The sequence below is a fragment of the Mus caroli genome, unplaced genomic scaffold, assembly GCF_978045245.1.
Source record: "Mus caroli unplaced genomic scaffold, Mus_caroli_1 scaffold_22, whole genome shotgun sequence".
NCBI lineage: Eukaryota > Metazoa > Chordata > Mammalia > Rodentia > Muridae > Mus > Mus caroli.
The window spans coordinates 941,607-956,493 of NW_028227277.1; the positions used below are offsets into that span (position 1 = coordinate 941,607).

A 14,887-nucleotide genomic window follows, 5' to 3' on the forward strand; every position below is an offset into this window, starting at 1 on the left:
AAGAGTCAGATGCAGATATTTGCACCCAACCAATAGAATGAAGCAGATGACCCATGTTGTTGAATTAGTGAAGTCTGAAAGAAGCTGAAGAGGAGGGTAGCCCAGTAGGAGGACCAGCAGTCTCAACTAATCTGGACCCCCAAGATGTCTGAAACATTGAACCACCAAACAGTCAGCAAACCCCAGCTGATATGAGGCCCCCAACAAACATACAGTAGAGAACTGCTGGGTATGTGTTCAACCTGAGAGGATTTACATAACTCTCAAGAGAATGGAGGCCTCAGGGAGTTTAAAGGTTAGGTGGGGTGGAGGTGAGGGGTGGGGACATCTTTGTGGAAACAGCGAGGTCAGAGGAGGTATGGGATGTGGAGCGTTTGGATGTTGTAAGTGGTGTGGAATAAAATCTGGAATGTAAAACACTAAAAAATGTTGCAATTGCACCGAATCATGGAATATTTGCAGAGAGTGATGTTGTGCTTCCAGGGTTTTATTTCCTTTTCTCTATAAAGATGCAGTCTTGGAAAGTAAGTATTGGTTAAGATATTTAAGTGGCTGGGAATTATGTGTCAACTGTGCAGAAAATTTCTTCTCCATGCTGAATATCTGAGTTCTGCTCCTCTACCCATGTCAGCTTTTCCACAGCTGTCTGTGTGTCTAACTCCAGGGTCACTGGATGCCTCTTTCTTACAAATTCATTGTATACATATACAAGCACTTGTGTACCTGCTGCCCATACACACACAAAGGCAACTACTAAAAATATTTTTTGTTAATGTTTTCTGTATTCTGTCTCCTCAGTTGCTATGGCCCTGCTACTATGGTCACTCTCACTCCGCCCCTCAGTTGCTGCTGCCCAGCTTTCCCTGTCACTCTCTTCCTACCCCGCCAAGCAGCAGCAAAGAGTACTTTGAGAGAACAATGACACTGACCATCAACACCTGATATAAAGAAGTAATAATGTGTATGTGTTTATATGTGCATGTTTGTGTGTGCAACATTAAACTTAAATAACTTATTACTCCTATTATGATAAAATTGATGCTGAAACACTTGATATAGAGTTACTTATATGTTTATCAAATTCACTGATCAAAATGTGGTGAAGGTCTACTGTGGGACATTTCCATTAGTGATTTACACACTTAATGAACTACAGTCAATTCATCATAAAATTGTGTCATTTCACATAAAATCAGAGGCATATATCACAGGCACAATCAGAACCTCATCATCCTTTTAACAAAATGTACATTTCTTTATTTGTTATCTGATGTTCTTAACATCTACCCAGTACATTTTAAACATATTCCAAAGTTCAGTGCTTCTGCACTGTCAGTTGCATAGTGTCACAGTGCTTCACACTCGGCTAACATTCACTCTTGTGTCTCTTTTCAAATCAGTGTCTTTTATCACATCAGGAATCTATGATCTTCCAAATCCCAACAGAGGCAGTTCATCATTTAGGCAATTTCTTAGATTTTGTTGCTGGAAAAAAAAATGCCATGACCAAATTAAATATGTGAGAAAAGTATTTACTTATTTATCTACCTTTTCATAGTACATTGAATGAAGTCAAAGCATGAAATTGGATGCAAGAACTCCATGAAAACAGGTGGAAAAATGTTAATTACTGGACTCATGTTCATGTTGTATGCAGTACCCTTTCTTATAACTCAAGGACAGTGTGCCTAGACCTGGTGCTGTTCACAGAAAGCAGGGTAATCTTATATTAATCATTAATTAAGTACATGGCTTAAACACACAACCATAGGTCAAAATGATGGTACCCATTCCTCAATTGAGATTCCCAGTTCTCAGCATATTCATGCTTGCTGTCCTGTTTGTAAGTACACATCGGTATATAACTAAATTTTTTTATATGATGAAGTACTAGTTTTGTTAAGATGAAGAGTAAGATAAGTTGAATATCATCTAACATTTTCATACCATGAAAGTTTCAATAAAGCAATTTACCTTTGTGGTTCTTTATAAAGTTTGAATCTGGTCTAATTAAAATAACATAACACTTTGGGACAAAGATACACATTAGCAACCCTGCACTAGAATCCAAGATTGAGAAAACCTCCACAAACACCATGACCCTCCCCCTGGTGCTGTGGTAGACAGGGAGGAAGGTGATCCAGACACTGCAGAACACCAGCATGCTGAAAGTTAGGAACTTGGCTTCATTGAATGTGTCAGGAAGATTCCTAGCCAAGAAAGCCAAAGTGAAGCTCCCCAGAGCCAAGGAGCCCAAGTATCCCAGGACAACATGGAAGGCAATGACAGAGACTTTATTGCAAAGAATGACAATCTTCCCATGTTCAGATTGTATATCTCTGTCAATAAAGGGAGGAGATGTTACCAACCAGATTCCACAGAGAACAAGTTGGATTAGGGTACAAATGGGAATGACCAACTTAGGTGCCCCTGTTACCAACATCCCTCTCATTCTTCTTCCTGGAGTAGTGAGTTTAAAAGCCATGACCACAGTTATTGTTTTGGCCAACACTGCAGAAACAGCCACAGTGAAAAATATTTCAAATGTGGTTTGCTGTAGGATGCAGGTGACCTGGTCGGGATGTCCAATGAAGAGCAGGGAGCAGAGAAAGCAGAAGACTAGAGAGATGAGCAGGATGTAGCTGAGAATGCGGTTATTGGCCTTCACAATGGGAGTATCCTTGTACTTCACAAATGTGACGAGGACTAGAATTGTGATGGCCGAGCAGGACAGTGCCATGCAGCCTAGGGTCCTCCCCAGTGGATCTTCATAAGCCAAAAATGATATAGTTCTTGAGAGACAGTAGGTTTGCTCTATGTTGGCATACTTATCATCTGGACACTTCACACACTGTTCCATATCTGCTGGTAAATGGACATAAACCCTTATACGATATCATAGTTGCATAGGTAATAATTTTATATTTGTGTTTTTCATAGCAAATATTAATAAATAATTTAGTGTTGATGATCTATTCCCTTCCTTTTTGCTGTAGAACCACTTACTTAAAATTGCCCAGTATTGACCTATGCATTGTGATTGAAAAAAAAAAAAACATCATGGTAAGTGGAACAGAAAAATATTCTTATTGAACAAAAAAAAAATATGATGAATAATTATATGCATAATCTCAGATTATTTAATTCTTGTAAAAATAAATTCACTATTCACAGACAAGGGTAGTGTGCAGACATCGGTACTGGTGTCAGTTGATGAAATGCATCACGTACTTTGTTTGCTCTGTGGTTTGTGCCTCTGTCTGTATCTCCACATAGGATCCAGAAGATACAATTTCTCATTCACATACTGTTTACATAAGGGAATTTTTTCATTCTTGAAACTGTAGGCCTCATAGACCTATGCATGTCCCTTTCATTGTTTTCCAATCTCTATCTTGCCAAATACACATTCCATGCTATATGGCAGGAAGCTTATGGATGTTCACATTTATCCCTCTTTCCTTAGCTAAGCTCTAAGCCATCTCTTGCTGCATTTATAATCTTCACTCTTGTTCTACTTCTTTAAGAGGAAATACTTAATCCTCTGACCATCTAACCTCTTAAAATATATTTCATTAAACAACAACTGTTACCCTGAGCATCTGGTCTTTTTCACAGTGTAAGCTGGGTGATAGAGGGAAAGATTTTGGACTGATCAGGTGGTCAACTTTCTATGTGCAACAAATCAAAGAAAAATAAACATATGCATAGATTATTACATCTAAAATGTTTCTTTAAAACATTGTTATACAGGTATGTCCTCCTAAATACTTTCTATATAATATGAAAACAGTAACCATCATAATTTGAGAGAAAGGCCTTGTTTTAAGAAGATATTGGAAGTTTTTTACTGGTTCCAAAAGAGGTTGGCACTATTTAACTGATTATGTTTTCAGTCATGGAGATGTTAGGTCTTTAGTTCGCATCTAGGCCATTTCATATTTCTAGTTTGGATAGAGAAGGTATTCAAATTTATCAAATATTCTTCTGTATGCAAGAATGTACCTGTTTCATTGGAAACCTCATTTTCTGGGCACTGAACACAATCAAAGCAGCAGTCTGATGTTTCTTTCTGAAAAATTTTCCTGAATCCTGCAGTACAGGCAACACTACACACAGAGGAGGGAACCTGAGGCAGTGCATAAATGTTATATAATATGCATATGAGTGTGTGTATTTCATGTATTTATCATATGAATAATGACCCATAGATTGATATATGGAGCACTAACAGAAATGGCTATACATATTCCTCTGATAACTTGTATCACTTTACAATATCAGGCACATTTTAATCATGTTACCTCCAACACACTGATTGTCACACAAAATTTACTACATCATTTAATATTATTTTTATATCATTCAGGTTGTAGCAATTCAAAAGTGTACCTTCCTAAACTGATCAATCCAAAAAGAATGTTTAGGTGGCACAAGTTTTTCTCTCATGATTTATAAATTACAAAAAAGAATACTGTGATATATGGAGGGAGAATGTAGGGTAAATCAAGAGAGAGTAGTTTGATGACTATGAACAAAATATTTTATATAAGACTCCCATAAAATTAATGAAGTACTCCTAAGTGTAAAAGAAAACTTTGAACACACTATCCCTTACTCTCTTTCCCCTGCATCTATGAGGGAGCTCCACACCCACCCATTCCTGCCTCATCACTCTAGTATTCCCCTGTGCTGGGGCATCAACCCTTCAGAGGAGCAAGGGATTCCCCTCCCACTGATGCCAGATAAGGCAATCCTCCACGGAGGAGGGGAAATCACAAAGGAAGATAACATTTTAAATGTAAATAAATAAAAAACAATATAAAATATATAAATTAAAAAGAGAAAACCTTCAATATGGAGAAACATTTATGTTAAAGAGTCCATGATATACTTAATTAGGTTATAAATATGTTTCTACAGAATTAAAAAAAACATGTTAATATATAGTTAATTTTTTTTCATTAATCATATGTACATATACATTATACTATAAACCCATTATATATATTCCTGTATTGTAGGTAATAGACAATTTGGGTACTATTGAACATGGAATTCAGAGGCCATTGATCCATCGATTACCAGATATACTTGAAGTTGAGCATTATCAAAGTTTAATTACTGTAACTTTGGATGGTCTTTTGCAAAAGTAGCAATTGGTCTTAAACACACAATCTCATATTTAAAAACCTATATATCCTGAAAAATAAAAATTATGGTATACCCACTGATGTTCCTCCCATGGCCCATTCCAAATCATCAGATATATGAAGTTGTTGACTCTTTGGAAAACAAGGTATATAGCTTCCTATTTTCACTTTTAATCCAAGGCCTTGTGGAAAATTCCAAATGATGAAAATATCATACTCTGTACACTGATTTTCCCTATGCTTCATGTTCACCAGTTCTCCAACAGGGTTCGTAAATACCCTGGTTTTCATCAAGAAAGACATCTAGAAGAGATTCATGCTTCCAATATCAATAAAGCATAACAATAAAGGTAACGCAAAATTGAGAATTCCCTAATTTGTTAATGACTTTCAGAAAAAACAGATGTATTGAAATAAACGTGTGTAGAAAAAAACAGTATACCTCATTGATAACTGAAAATTTATATACTTCATATAAATGATAGATGATAAATTGTGCTAGAAAAAATGATTACTAGTAAATAAGTAACACAGTGCATGAGTGTGAGTGTGTGTGTGTCTGTCTGTTTATGTGAGTGTCTGTGTGAAGATTCTTGTCAAAAATACTTTTTTAAAAAATGAAACAGTATATGAGAGACTGAAGGGGAAGTCTGAATACCTGGCAATTGTGAAAATAAACAAATCATTTTCATGTACATATAGTATATTCATATATTAAACGTAAACTTATTAAAACGTACAGTCTTAGTCATTTATGTTATTGTAAATTGTTAATGTAAATGGCTAAATAATAAGCACAGCACATGGATAATTTCTGAGAAACTATTCTTTAGCCAAACATTCCAGTCTAGTCATCACTTAGGCTTTTATGATAAAACTCTTGGCTCCTATTCTAAATTTTGAACTCATTTAGTGAAATGTGAGACACCTTGTCACAAAACTCACTGATATTCATGAAAATGTATTTCCTCCTATTAAATATGATCTTTGTGCATGATATTCATCCATGCAAAAGGTTTATTAGAGAATTTAAAGAATAATCTCTAACAAATGTACAGAAGTTTCTCTGGGTCCATTTAAAAGATCACATTGATATATCTAAGCATAATGCAATGTAAGAAACTTTACCTGCTGACAAGCAGTGAAATGTCTTTTGGGTTTTGCCTTTTTCTGAGACTCTACTTGTTGAAGAATACATTCATGGTAGGTGTGGGCCACAGCATAAACAGCATTATACAAGTTGTAACCTTCATCACTCATCACCATATCATAGCTGTGCAGAGCTGTCCATTCCAATGTGTTGTTGAAAGTAATATGATCCATTTTACTGCTGTTCTTAGAGAATGAACAATTAAAATAATTCCACTCCAATATAGTATGATTAATATCTACAGGGTATTTGGCAGTTTTCTTTGTGTGCATAAAATTCCTAAATTTAGGAATCTCAGCTCTGTGGTGTGCAAAAGTAATAGAACCATGGAAGAGATTAAGGGTGAATTCTTTTTTATGTGTGATGACATCCCATTGTGAGGTTGTGATCCAGATTCTCTGAGCACCTAAATCTTCCCATCTTCTAAAGCTTACTTCTAGAGTAGATTTCATTTCACCATAAATGATAACAACCTTTGCTGAAGATGTCATAATTTGTTTATCATATATTGTAGCTCTTGTCATGTATATCTGCATGTTTTCTGGGATCACATTAACAAAAGCTAAACAGATCCCATGACTTTGGCTTTCTTCTCTTACATCTGAGAGAAACTGAATACCCTGATCATCATCTGAGATGACCAGTCCTATCCAAGTCCATCTAAAATGAAACATCAAGGACACCATGCCACGTGATAAAACTGAGTCCTTGGTGGCTACCTGATGGACATGGGACAGCCGGTCATGGTCGCGTAGGTTAGGATTAAATGGTCCAAAGAAAACCTAAAGGATGCAGAAGACAGGATGAAACTTCCAGTGAAGAATATTATTATTAGGATATTTAGACTCATATACATTTAATGCTACTCACCTTCCAGAACTCTAGATAAGAAAAGTAAGATTGTACTATACACATCATGTATTATTCCTAGTAGATTCTAGACTATTTCTGATAAGTCTAAAATTCCTAGAACACAATTTTACCTGTATGCACAGTACATCTATGAAATGATTATTTAATTCATATATATATAATGTGTATGTATGTGTGTGTATTTGTGTAGCAGCACACCCACAAATGCATTATTTCCAAGTTTTCTTGTAGGCACCTGTAAATGTAATTTAATGTTCTTAACCATTCAGTGTGAAAATTTCTTACCAGTGGCATCGAAGAATGCATTGCCAGTTTTAAGGATGTTTTCCATGATGGTCCTGTCAGACCTATGGTACATGAATGATCTAAATAACAGAAATAATTAACAAAATTCATATGTCCATATGTTTGTGTATATTCTTGATCCAGATCTCTCAATAAATTATGACAGTTTCCACCAATGATGGAGAACATCAAAGTCATGTTGGGTAAAAGATTAGGATTCTTGTTGATCTCATCAGTAGCAAAAAACATTACCAGAAGAAGCTCATATTCACTTGCTGCAATTCTACAAGAGGGCATAGTGATGATTAAGGGAGATGTGTGAAATATAAAATTTCAACTGCATTAAAGTTTGTAATATGAGATATACTAAATTTCTGTATAAATGTCTTGAAATAAGCCTGATATATTAGGGATCTTTAGAGCCGAATACAATTTAAGAATTCATACACATTGGGCACTGTGATATGAAACATTTTGTATTCATGAAAATAAATAAACATTGTTTTATCTCTGAATGCCATCCTTGAACTAAATTACAGTCCTATTGTGTGAGACTGCTATAAAATAACCTTGGAGATGTAATTCCACAGATATATAAAAGAGCATGACTTCCACTACATATGAAATACCTAACAGATTGTCCTTATAATTTTTATTTAACTGCAATTTATACATCAATCATCTTAATATTATTGAAAACTTTGGGTATCAACTAATATATCTGTGTTTTTCAACTTTTTTATTCTTATCCTTTTATCATTTATGAATATTTAATAATATCCATAACTGAGGATACTATGTCTAATGTTCACTACTAAGTTATTACAAAACATACAAAATACTCTTTGGGAATTAAGCATAATAAAGGAGCATAAAATTTTATATACTGAATCACTAAGAAATATATTCAAAAGCCCTTATTAGATACCACCTGACAGTATGAGAGTATTCAAAACCCACTATATAGTTGTGTTTCTTGACAAACAATCAGCTTACTTTAAGAAGATTATCAGTGTTTCAAGTAGAGAAAATATTTTATCAGTAAGAATATTTTACATATTTCCAAATAACAAAAACTCTATGAACTTAAGCATTATGAAATTGCTAATTTTATTCACAGGAAGAAAATTATGAATAATATGTTAGAACATGTTTTATAATTGTTTTGTATGTTTTTAGATCATGCTTTTAATATATTCAAATGTTAATATCACCAATCAGGCTACTCATTTTAATATCAATTTTATTTAATTTTATTTATCCATTTCAAGATATACACAATGATTCAATATACCATATGACCAGAAGGGTCTTGTACACATCAAGTTCATGTTGCCTTTTAGTGTGTTCTTACTATTTCTATCTTGTAAAAGTTTTATCACATTTCTTTTAATACCTCAATCTTCCTAATACTTTGAGATCCTTTAAGTGATGTCTGAGCACAGAGAGCTTCTCTGCCCCAGCACAGTTGGCAGTTCATCTGTTATTCTCTATTGCCTCTTATCAGGAGTAAAGACACCAAACATGGTCTTTTGCTAAAATTTGTATTTTTCAATTAAGAGTTCAGCGCTAAGTTTTTCTTTCTAATCCAGAAAAGTTCATATATTTGTAATTTTAAAACTTATTTTGGCTTAAACAATTGTCATCAATGAGAATTTCGAAAATTTTTGCCAATAGGTGTGGAAAAAATGCAGAATACATCAGAAATATAATTCCTACTCACCTAACACTGAAGGATAATAATGTGAAGCAACCATCACAAACAGAGTGTACAGTGAACTGTGGCTACCAATTGAAAAAAGTATTCCTTTATTCCCAAAGACATGAAAATTGAATAGGGGATGGGATGAGAGCCAAAAACATAAAAGCACAAGAAAGTTTGGTTTATAAAAGAAAGAAGTAGCAGGCACATTGATTAGCTAAAAGGTAAATGATTTCAACACTGTTTTCCCGCATGATCTGCAGCCACAAATGATAACATCTCACACTTTGTTTCTCAGACATAATAGCCACATGGAGAACAGATTCTTTTCCACTGGAATACAACAATTCTCCTAGACTTATCTTTTCAGACCTCAGATGTAGAGATTAAGGCCAGAATTTTCCCTATGTATCCAGGGCACATGACATAGGATGAACGGAAAGGAATTGTGAATAAATATTAACTACTAAAAAATGTTAAGTTTATTGAGTAGTTAACAGAAATATTGAATTTGTATCTGATAGTGATAATAAGCCTAATCTGTGCCTGTGCATTTGTGTAATTGGATAAAAAGATTTTTCTGGTAACAGAATATGAGATTAGCATTCTTTTTCCTTATTCAGTATCAAATTCAGAACTGCAGGATGAGACTCATTTAAAGACTATTTTTAAAGCAAAGTATATGTATATTCACAAGTATATAAGTAATGTTATATATTTAACCAGGTATAATAGATGAAAATATTCACAAATATTTCAATGAAATGATGCATGTTCATCTGTCAGAAATCAGAATTAGGTAACACTTTTTTGAAGGCATTTAGAAGCATGATCATAATGAGGCATTGGCAGACAATTGAATATAGGCAGTGATGCAGTCTCTTCATATTGAGTTCTTGACAAAGGAGGGGATTGTGAATTCAAGGCAGATGAAGAGATATCTTTCAACATATATTATCCAAAAACACTCAAGAGAGAGAATCCAGATTTTCACATTGTCCAACATTGTAAACTGGAGTATAAAATTGCACTAAAACTCTACTAAACTGTGACACATTTCGAAGTATTAAAATAGTGATTGAAATAATAATTCGTTTTCAGGGGTTCTTAAAGTTACATGGTGAGGAAGAGAACAGAACCCACAGTTTGTATATACAGCTAAATATGTCAAATTAGTGACATTGACAAAGGAAATAAAGTTAATGACTTACCGAAAACTTAAATCTGAATTATAAAAATTATCTTCAATAGGTTCATCATGTAACCAAATGTAAAAATGACATTCCCTTTGCAAATCTCCATCATTATCTTCACTATTCTTTATCCTCCAAAAGCACCTTGGTTCAGTCAAACAACACAAGATGAGAGAAAACTTCAGAAACAAAAGTGAAATAGAGGAAGCACAGAACTTCTTCATGTCTGCTAGGATCTAAGATGGAGCTGTTGTGAAATCCGTTTCTGATGTAGAAAGACATCACACACACATTTACACCTATGTGTCTGTATTAAGGCTACTGCTGTCTGGAGATCCACTTATTATATTCACAGGTCCTTTCCATTCTTCCTATGTCAGGCTCCCTAGATACATAGGGAAAATTCTGGCCTCAGGTTCTACATCTGAGGTCTGAAAACTTTTCATCAACTTATTTTTGAAAACATGTTTTGAGATCATGTTTTCTACCCTCAGGGGCCATGACTACATTCATGTGCATAGAGTAAATCCCAAGGACAATCTACTCCTGCATGGCTCAGATGAGACTATGTGTCAAGAGCCATTATGTACGAACACAATGGATTTCATCAGAAGTTCCATACTGTGACAGAAGGTGAGAAGGTCATAAAAGTTCCATATCACTCAGATGCTGAGTTTAATCATGGAACATTATGTAACACATTGTCAAGTTTAGGGAAGGGCAGTCTCACATGCACCATTGAGCCTGGAGTTGACCATGCTCTCTGTTGTTCATATACTATTGTATGCCACTCATGTTTACAAAATCTCCTCAAAATTCCTGTGATTCCTGCCATCTGGAGAACATGTCAATATGCTAATTCCAAAAATGCCTGGGTTTTTAAAGAACGAACACCCATCCTGTGCAATATCAATACCTGTGCAGACATTCACTGATATGCTGATCTCTTTCCTGATAATCAGTGCCTGGAAGTCAATGACATTTAATGAAATATTTATTTGGATGATATTTGCTCACACCTCATTAAGACGTTAGAGACTAATTTCATATATTTTGCTCAAAGTAAAGAAGTTAGGTGACATTTAAGAGATAGAATTTTATTGCTAATGTTAGCATATACCTCATACTTTTCATTTATTTCTACTTGGCATTTGTTTTGAAATATTTCTCTATTGGATTATATTTAACAACACAGATGTATGTCTGTTAAGCTAATTTATGTAATTTGGATAGATCCCAATGAGTGACAAAGATGAAGCATTTATTTGATTTGTAATTTTTGAACTACCTTATACTTTTGTTCATATCCACAATGAATTAAGTGAGTCTTAAACTCCATTTTTTGGAATGGTTGGCATATCACTGAATTATAATGAAATCCTGCTATGGAATTTATTTTACTATCTTTGTTAATATGAATAAACATTTGTTTTATACTTCGGTTGAATTACAACAATTTCAGTGTACATTTGTTTCAGTACATTTGCAAAATTGTAGATTGATAAATTAAGTGTTCTGATGTAATATTCTATAGTTGCTATATACCTGGTGCTAATACCATGTCAAATTAACTGGGAATGTGCATGGAGGCTGACTCTTTACTTCTCTGTGACTGATATTGAAATGCCATCCTGGGCTGTGGCCTTCTTTTAGAAGTCATATGGTCCACATGAGCAATGGACCACGATCCATACCATACTCATTACAACAAGACTACAGGCCAAACATTTAGGTCTTTAATAATCTTGAATTTGGATTTGCCCAGATTTAGAGGTGAGGCTCCATGTGCTTTTCTACAGAGACATCCTCCATGTTGCTTGGAACACAAATAGTATTTCTTAAAATCTCTTTTCTTTTTGCCTAAAGCTCATGTTATAGACTTGATTTGGAGGAAAGAGGGCAGAGCACACATCATCGTGTCCTTCCTGATTATCAAGGGACTCTTTGGTTTCTATTTTCCATTAAGTTGTTCTGTTGGGTGGAAATCTTAACCTATCCACTACAGTACTTTATGTGTTTATAAAACAAAGTTTTCTTCTATGTTTTACAGATGATATTCCATAGCTTCATTCCAGTTTCTTGTCCCTTTATTTCTTGTCCAAATCAGATATCTGATTCCATGTCATGCTATGTGGAACATGTGATGGCCTCTTATCCTATTTTCAAATCAGAGAATAATCTTAGAAGGGTTGCTGTTGTATTTTCTTTAAATTTTGATGTCATTTATTATTAAACCATTCATATCCTGTTTTTCCCCATTAATCAGATACTGATTTGTGATTTTTCAATCCCTTGAAACAAGGTTTAATATGGCACAGAAGTATGATTAATACAAATTATTAAAGTACTTTTGAGTATCTGCACTCATCAATCTACATGGATGGAAAGACATCCTCTTTCATGAATTACATATGCAATCGCAAAGATGTCATTCATGAACCGCAGATATTTGCAAGGCAATGTGATGCCCATTATACATCTATGCACCAACAAATATAATTTCAGTTTCTTCATTATAAGTAACATCTCAGTCTATTATAATTTAAATGATTTTTGTAGAAAATTCAACTTATTCTAATGTAACTAAATCTGACATGTTATAGCTTTTTTGGACACAGGATTTTTAACCCAATGCATCATAATTGCTATGACATATTACTTCACTAACACTCAACGTACATGCAGGATTGCTGATGGTGATTCTTCCAAGGTGTCCCCTAAAATCTCTTAATCCATAGAACTTAGCTTACAATAAGGGGTCCAATTTCCCTTCCAATCTTCATTGTCCCATATACATAACTATACTAATATTGAATACCAAAAAAAGAATTTCAATATTACATAACAATTACACCTGAAGAACATCTGTCATCTGAACTTATGAAAGCAGGGTGTACTTTCCACCCCTACCAACCTACCTGGCTGACAGGAGATCTTCCATAATTAAGAACATAGGTGAGCCCTACGGCTGAATACTCATTTCATTTGGAACCTCCACAAACCTAAACACATGAGGTATCTCTCGAACTCTTCCTGAATACTATTGTCTTTCCAGTTTGCATCTCCAACAGAAACTATTGAAGATCAATATGCTTTCCCCAGACCCCAAAGCCAACGTGGCTCCTATTAGATCTATCTAAACCAGAGACAGTGGGATATGATGGTTGCACCAAGTAAAGATATTTAAGGCATGCCTTAACCAGATACAGCACTTCCTAACTCCCAGGAGGACTCCTGGAATCCAGGTCACACTACACTATTTGTATCCAAAGAGTACTGACGAGTCCCAGATACCCAGGCAAGTTAACAACAGAATGACCAGATGGTGAAAGAAAAATAAAAGGACATAACCAACAGAGGTCAATGTAATTTGGCATTATCAGAACCCAGTTTTTCTACCCTGGATATTTAAACACACATGAAGAGCAAGATTTTGATCTAAAATTCCATCTCATAAAGATGACAAATGCCTTTATTAAGGATAAATTAACACCTTTAAAGAAATACAGAAAACCACAGGCTAACAGGTAGAAGCCTTTAGAAAGGAAACAAATAATTCACTTGAAGACAGGCAAGAAAATACAATTTAAAAGATGTTGGATGGTACAAAACAATCTAACACCGAAAAATGGGAAAAGAAACAACAAAAACGTTTAAAACCTCTTCTGCACCTTCATCAGACTCCAGACACATACAGGAAAGCTTCCCTTACACCACCCATCTTCCCTGATCTCTGAGACCCCTGCACAAGGCCAAGTTTCACTCAGCAGCATGAGAGCCCAGGCCTACATCCTTTCCCCTATGAACTCTCCACCCACCTTCATGTGATCTAAGGCTCCTGAAACAAAAAGAACTGGAGGTCTGAAAACAATTTTTTTTTTGCTGATGTTGATGATGTTGTTATTTTTCTTTTTTATTAGGTATTTTCTTTATTTATCTTTCGAATGCTATCCTGACAGTCCCCTGTACCCTCCCCCTGCCCTGCTCTGCAACCCACCCATTCCTGCTTACTGGCCCTGGTATTCCCTCTGGACTGGGGTATATAATCTTCCCAAGACCAAAGGCATCTCCTCCCATTGATGGCCTACTAGGCCATCCACTGCTACATAGGCAACTAGAGACAAAAGCTCTGTTGTGGGTGGGAGGGGCAATGGCTATATCATATTGTTCCTCCTATAGGGTTGCAGGTCCCTTTAGCTCCTTGGGTACTTTCTCTAGTTCCTTCATTAAGGGCCCTATGTACCATTCAATAGATGACTGTGAGCATCCACTTCTGTATTTGCCAGACACTGGCAGAGACTCACAGGAGACAGCTATATCAGGGTCCTTTCAGCAAAATCTTGCTGGTGTATACAATAGTGTCTGGGTTTGGTGGTTGTTTATTGGATGGATCGCCGAGTGGGGCAATCCATGGATGGTCCTTCCTTCTGTCTCAGCTCTGACCTTTGTCTCTGTAACTCCTTCCATGGGTATTTTGTTCTCCCTTCTAGGAAGGAACAAAGTATCCACACTTTGGTCTTCCTTCTTCTTG

The 14,887-nt window shown here is 35.3% G+C and overlaps 1 protein-coding gene across 3 annotated transcripts; it reads right to left on the reverse strand.

The window, feature by feature from the left end:
* Positions 1-1,258: 1,258 nt before the first annotated feature.
* Positions 1,259-10,580, reverse strand: LOC147000000 (vomeronasal type-2 receptor 116-like). 3 transcript variants are annotated; one of them, XM_085834317.1, is made up of 6 exons: positions 10,375-10,580; positions 7,462-7,744; positions 6,282-7,085; positions 5,233-5,456; positions 4,006-4,136; positions 1,259-2,862 (listed from the first exon to the last, which is right to left on the reverse strand). In XM_085834317.1, exons 1-6 carry the CDS (start codon positions 10,578-10,580, stop codon positions 1,958-1,960), a joined length of 2,553 nt encoding a protein of 850 aa, XP_085690443.1. In that variant the 3' UTR covers positions 1,259-1,957. The 3 variants fall into 3 exon arrangements, with proteins under 3 accessions (XP_085690443.1, XP_085690445.1, XP_085690444.1); XM_085834319.1 differs by lacking the exon at positions 5,233-5,456 and having other exon boundaries at positions 4,006-4,129; XM_085834318.1 differs by lacking the exon at positions 4,006-4,136 and having other exon boundaries at positions 5,228-5,456.
* Positions 10,581-14,887: the final 4,307 nt, after the last annotated feature.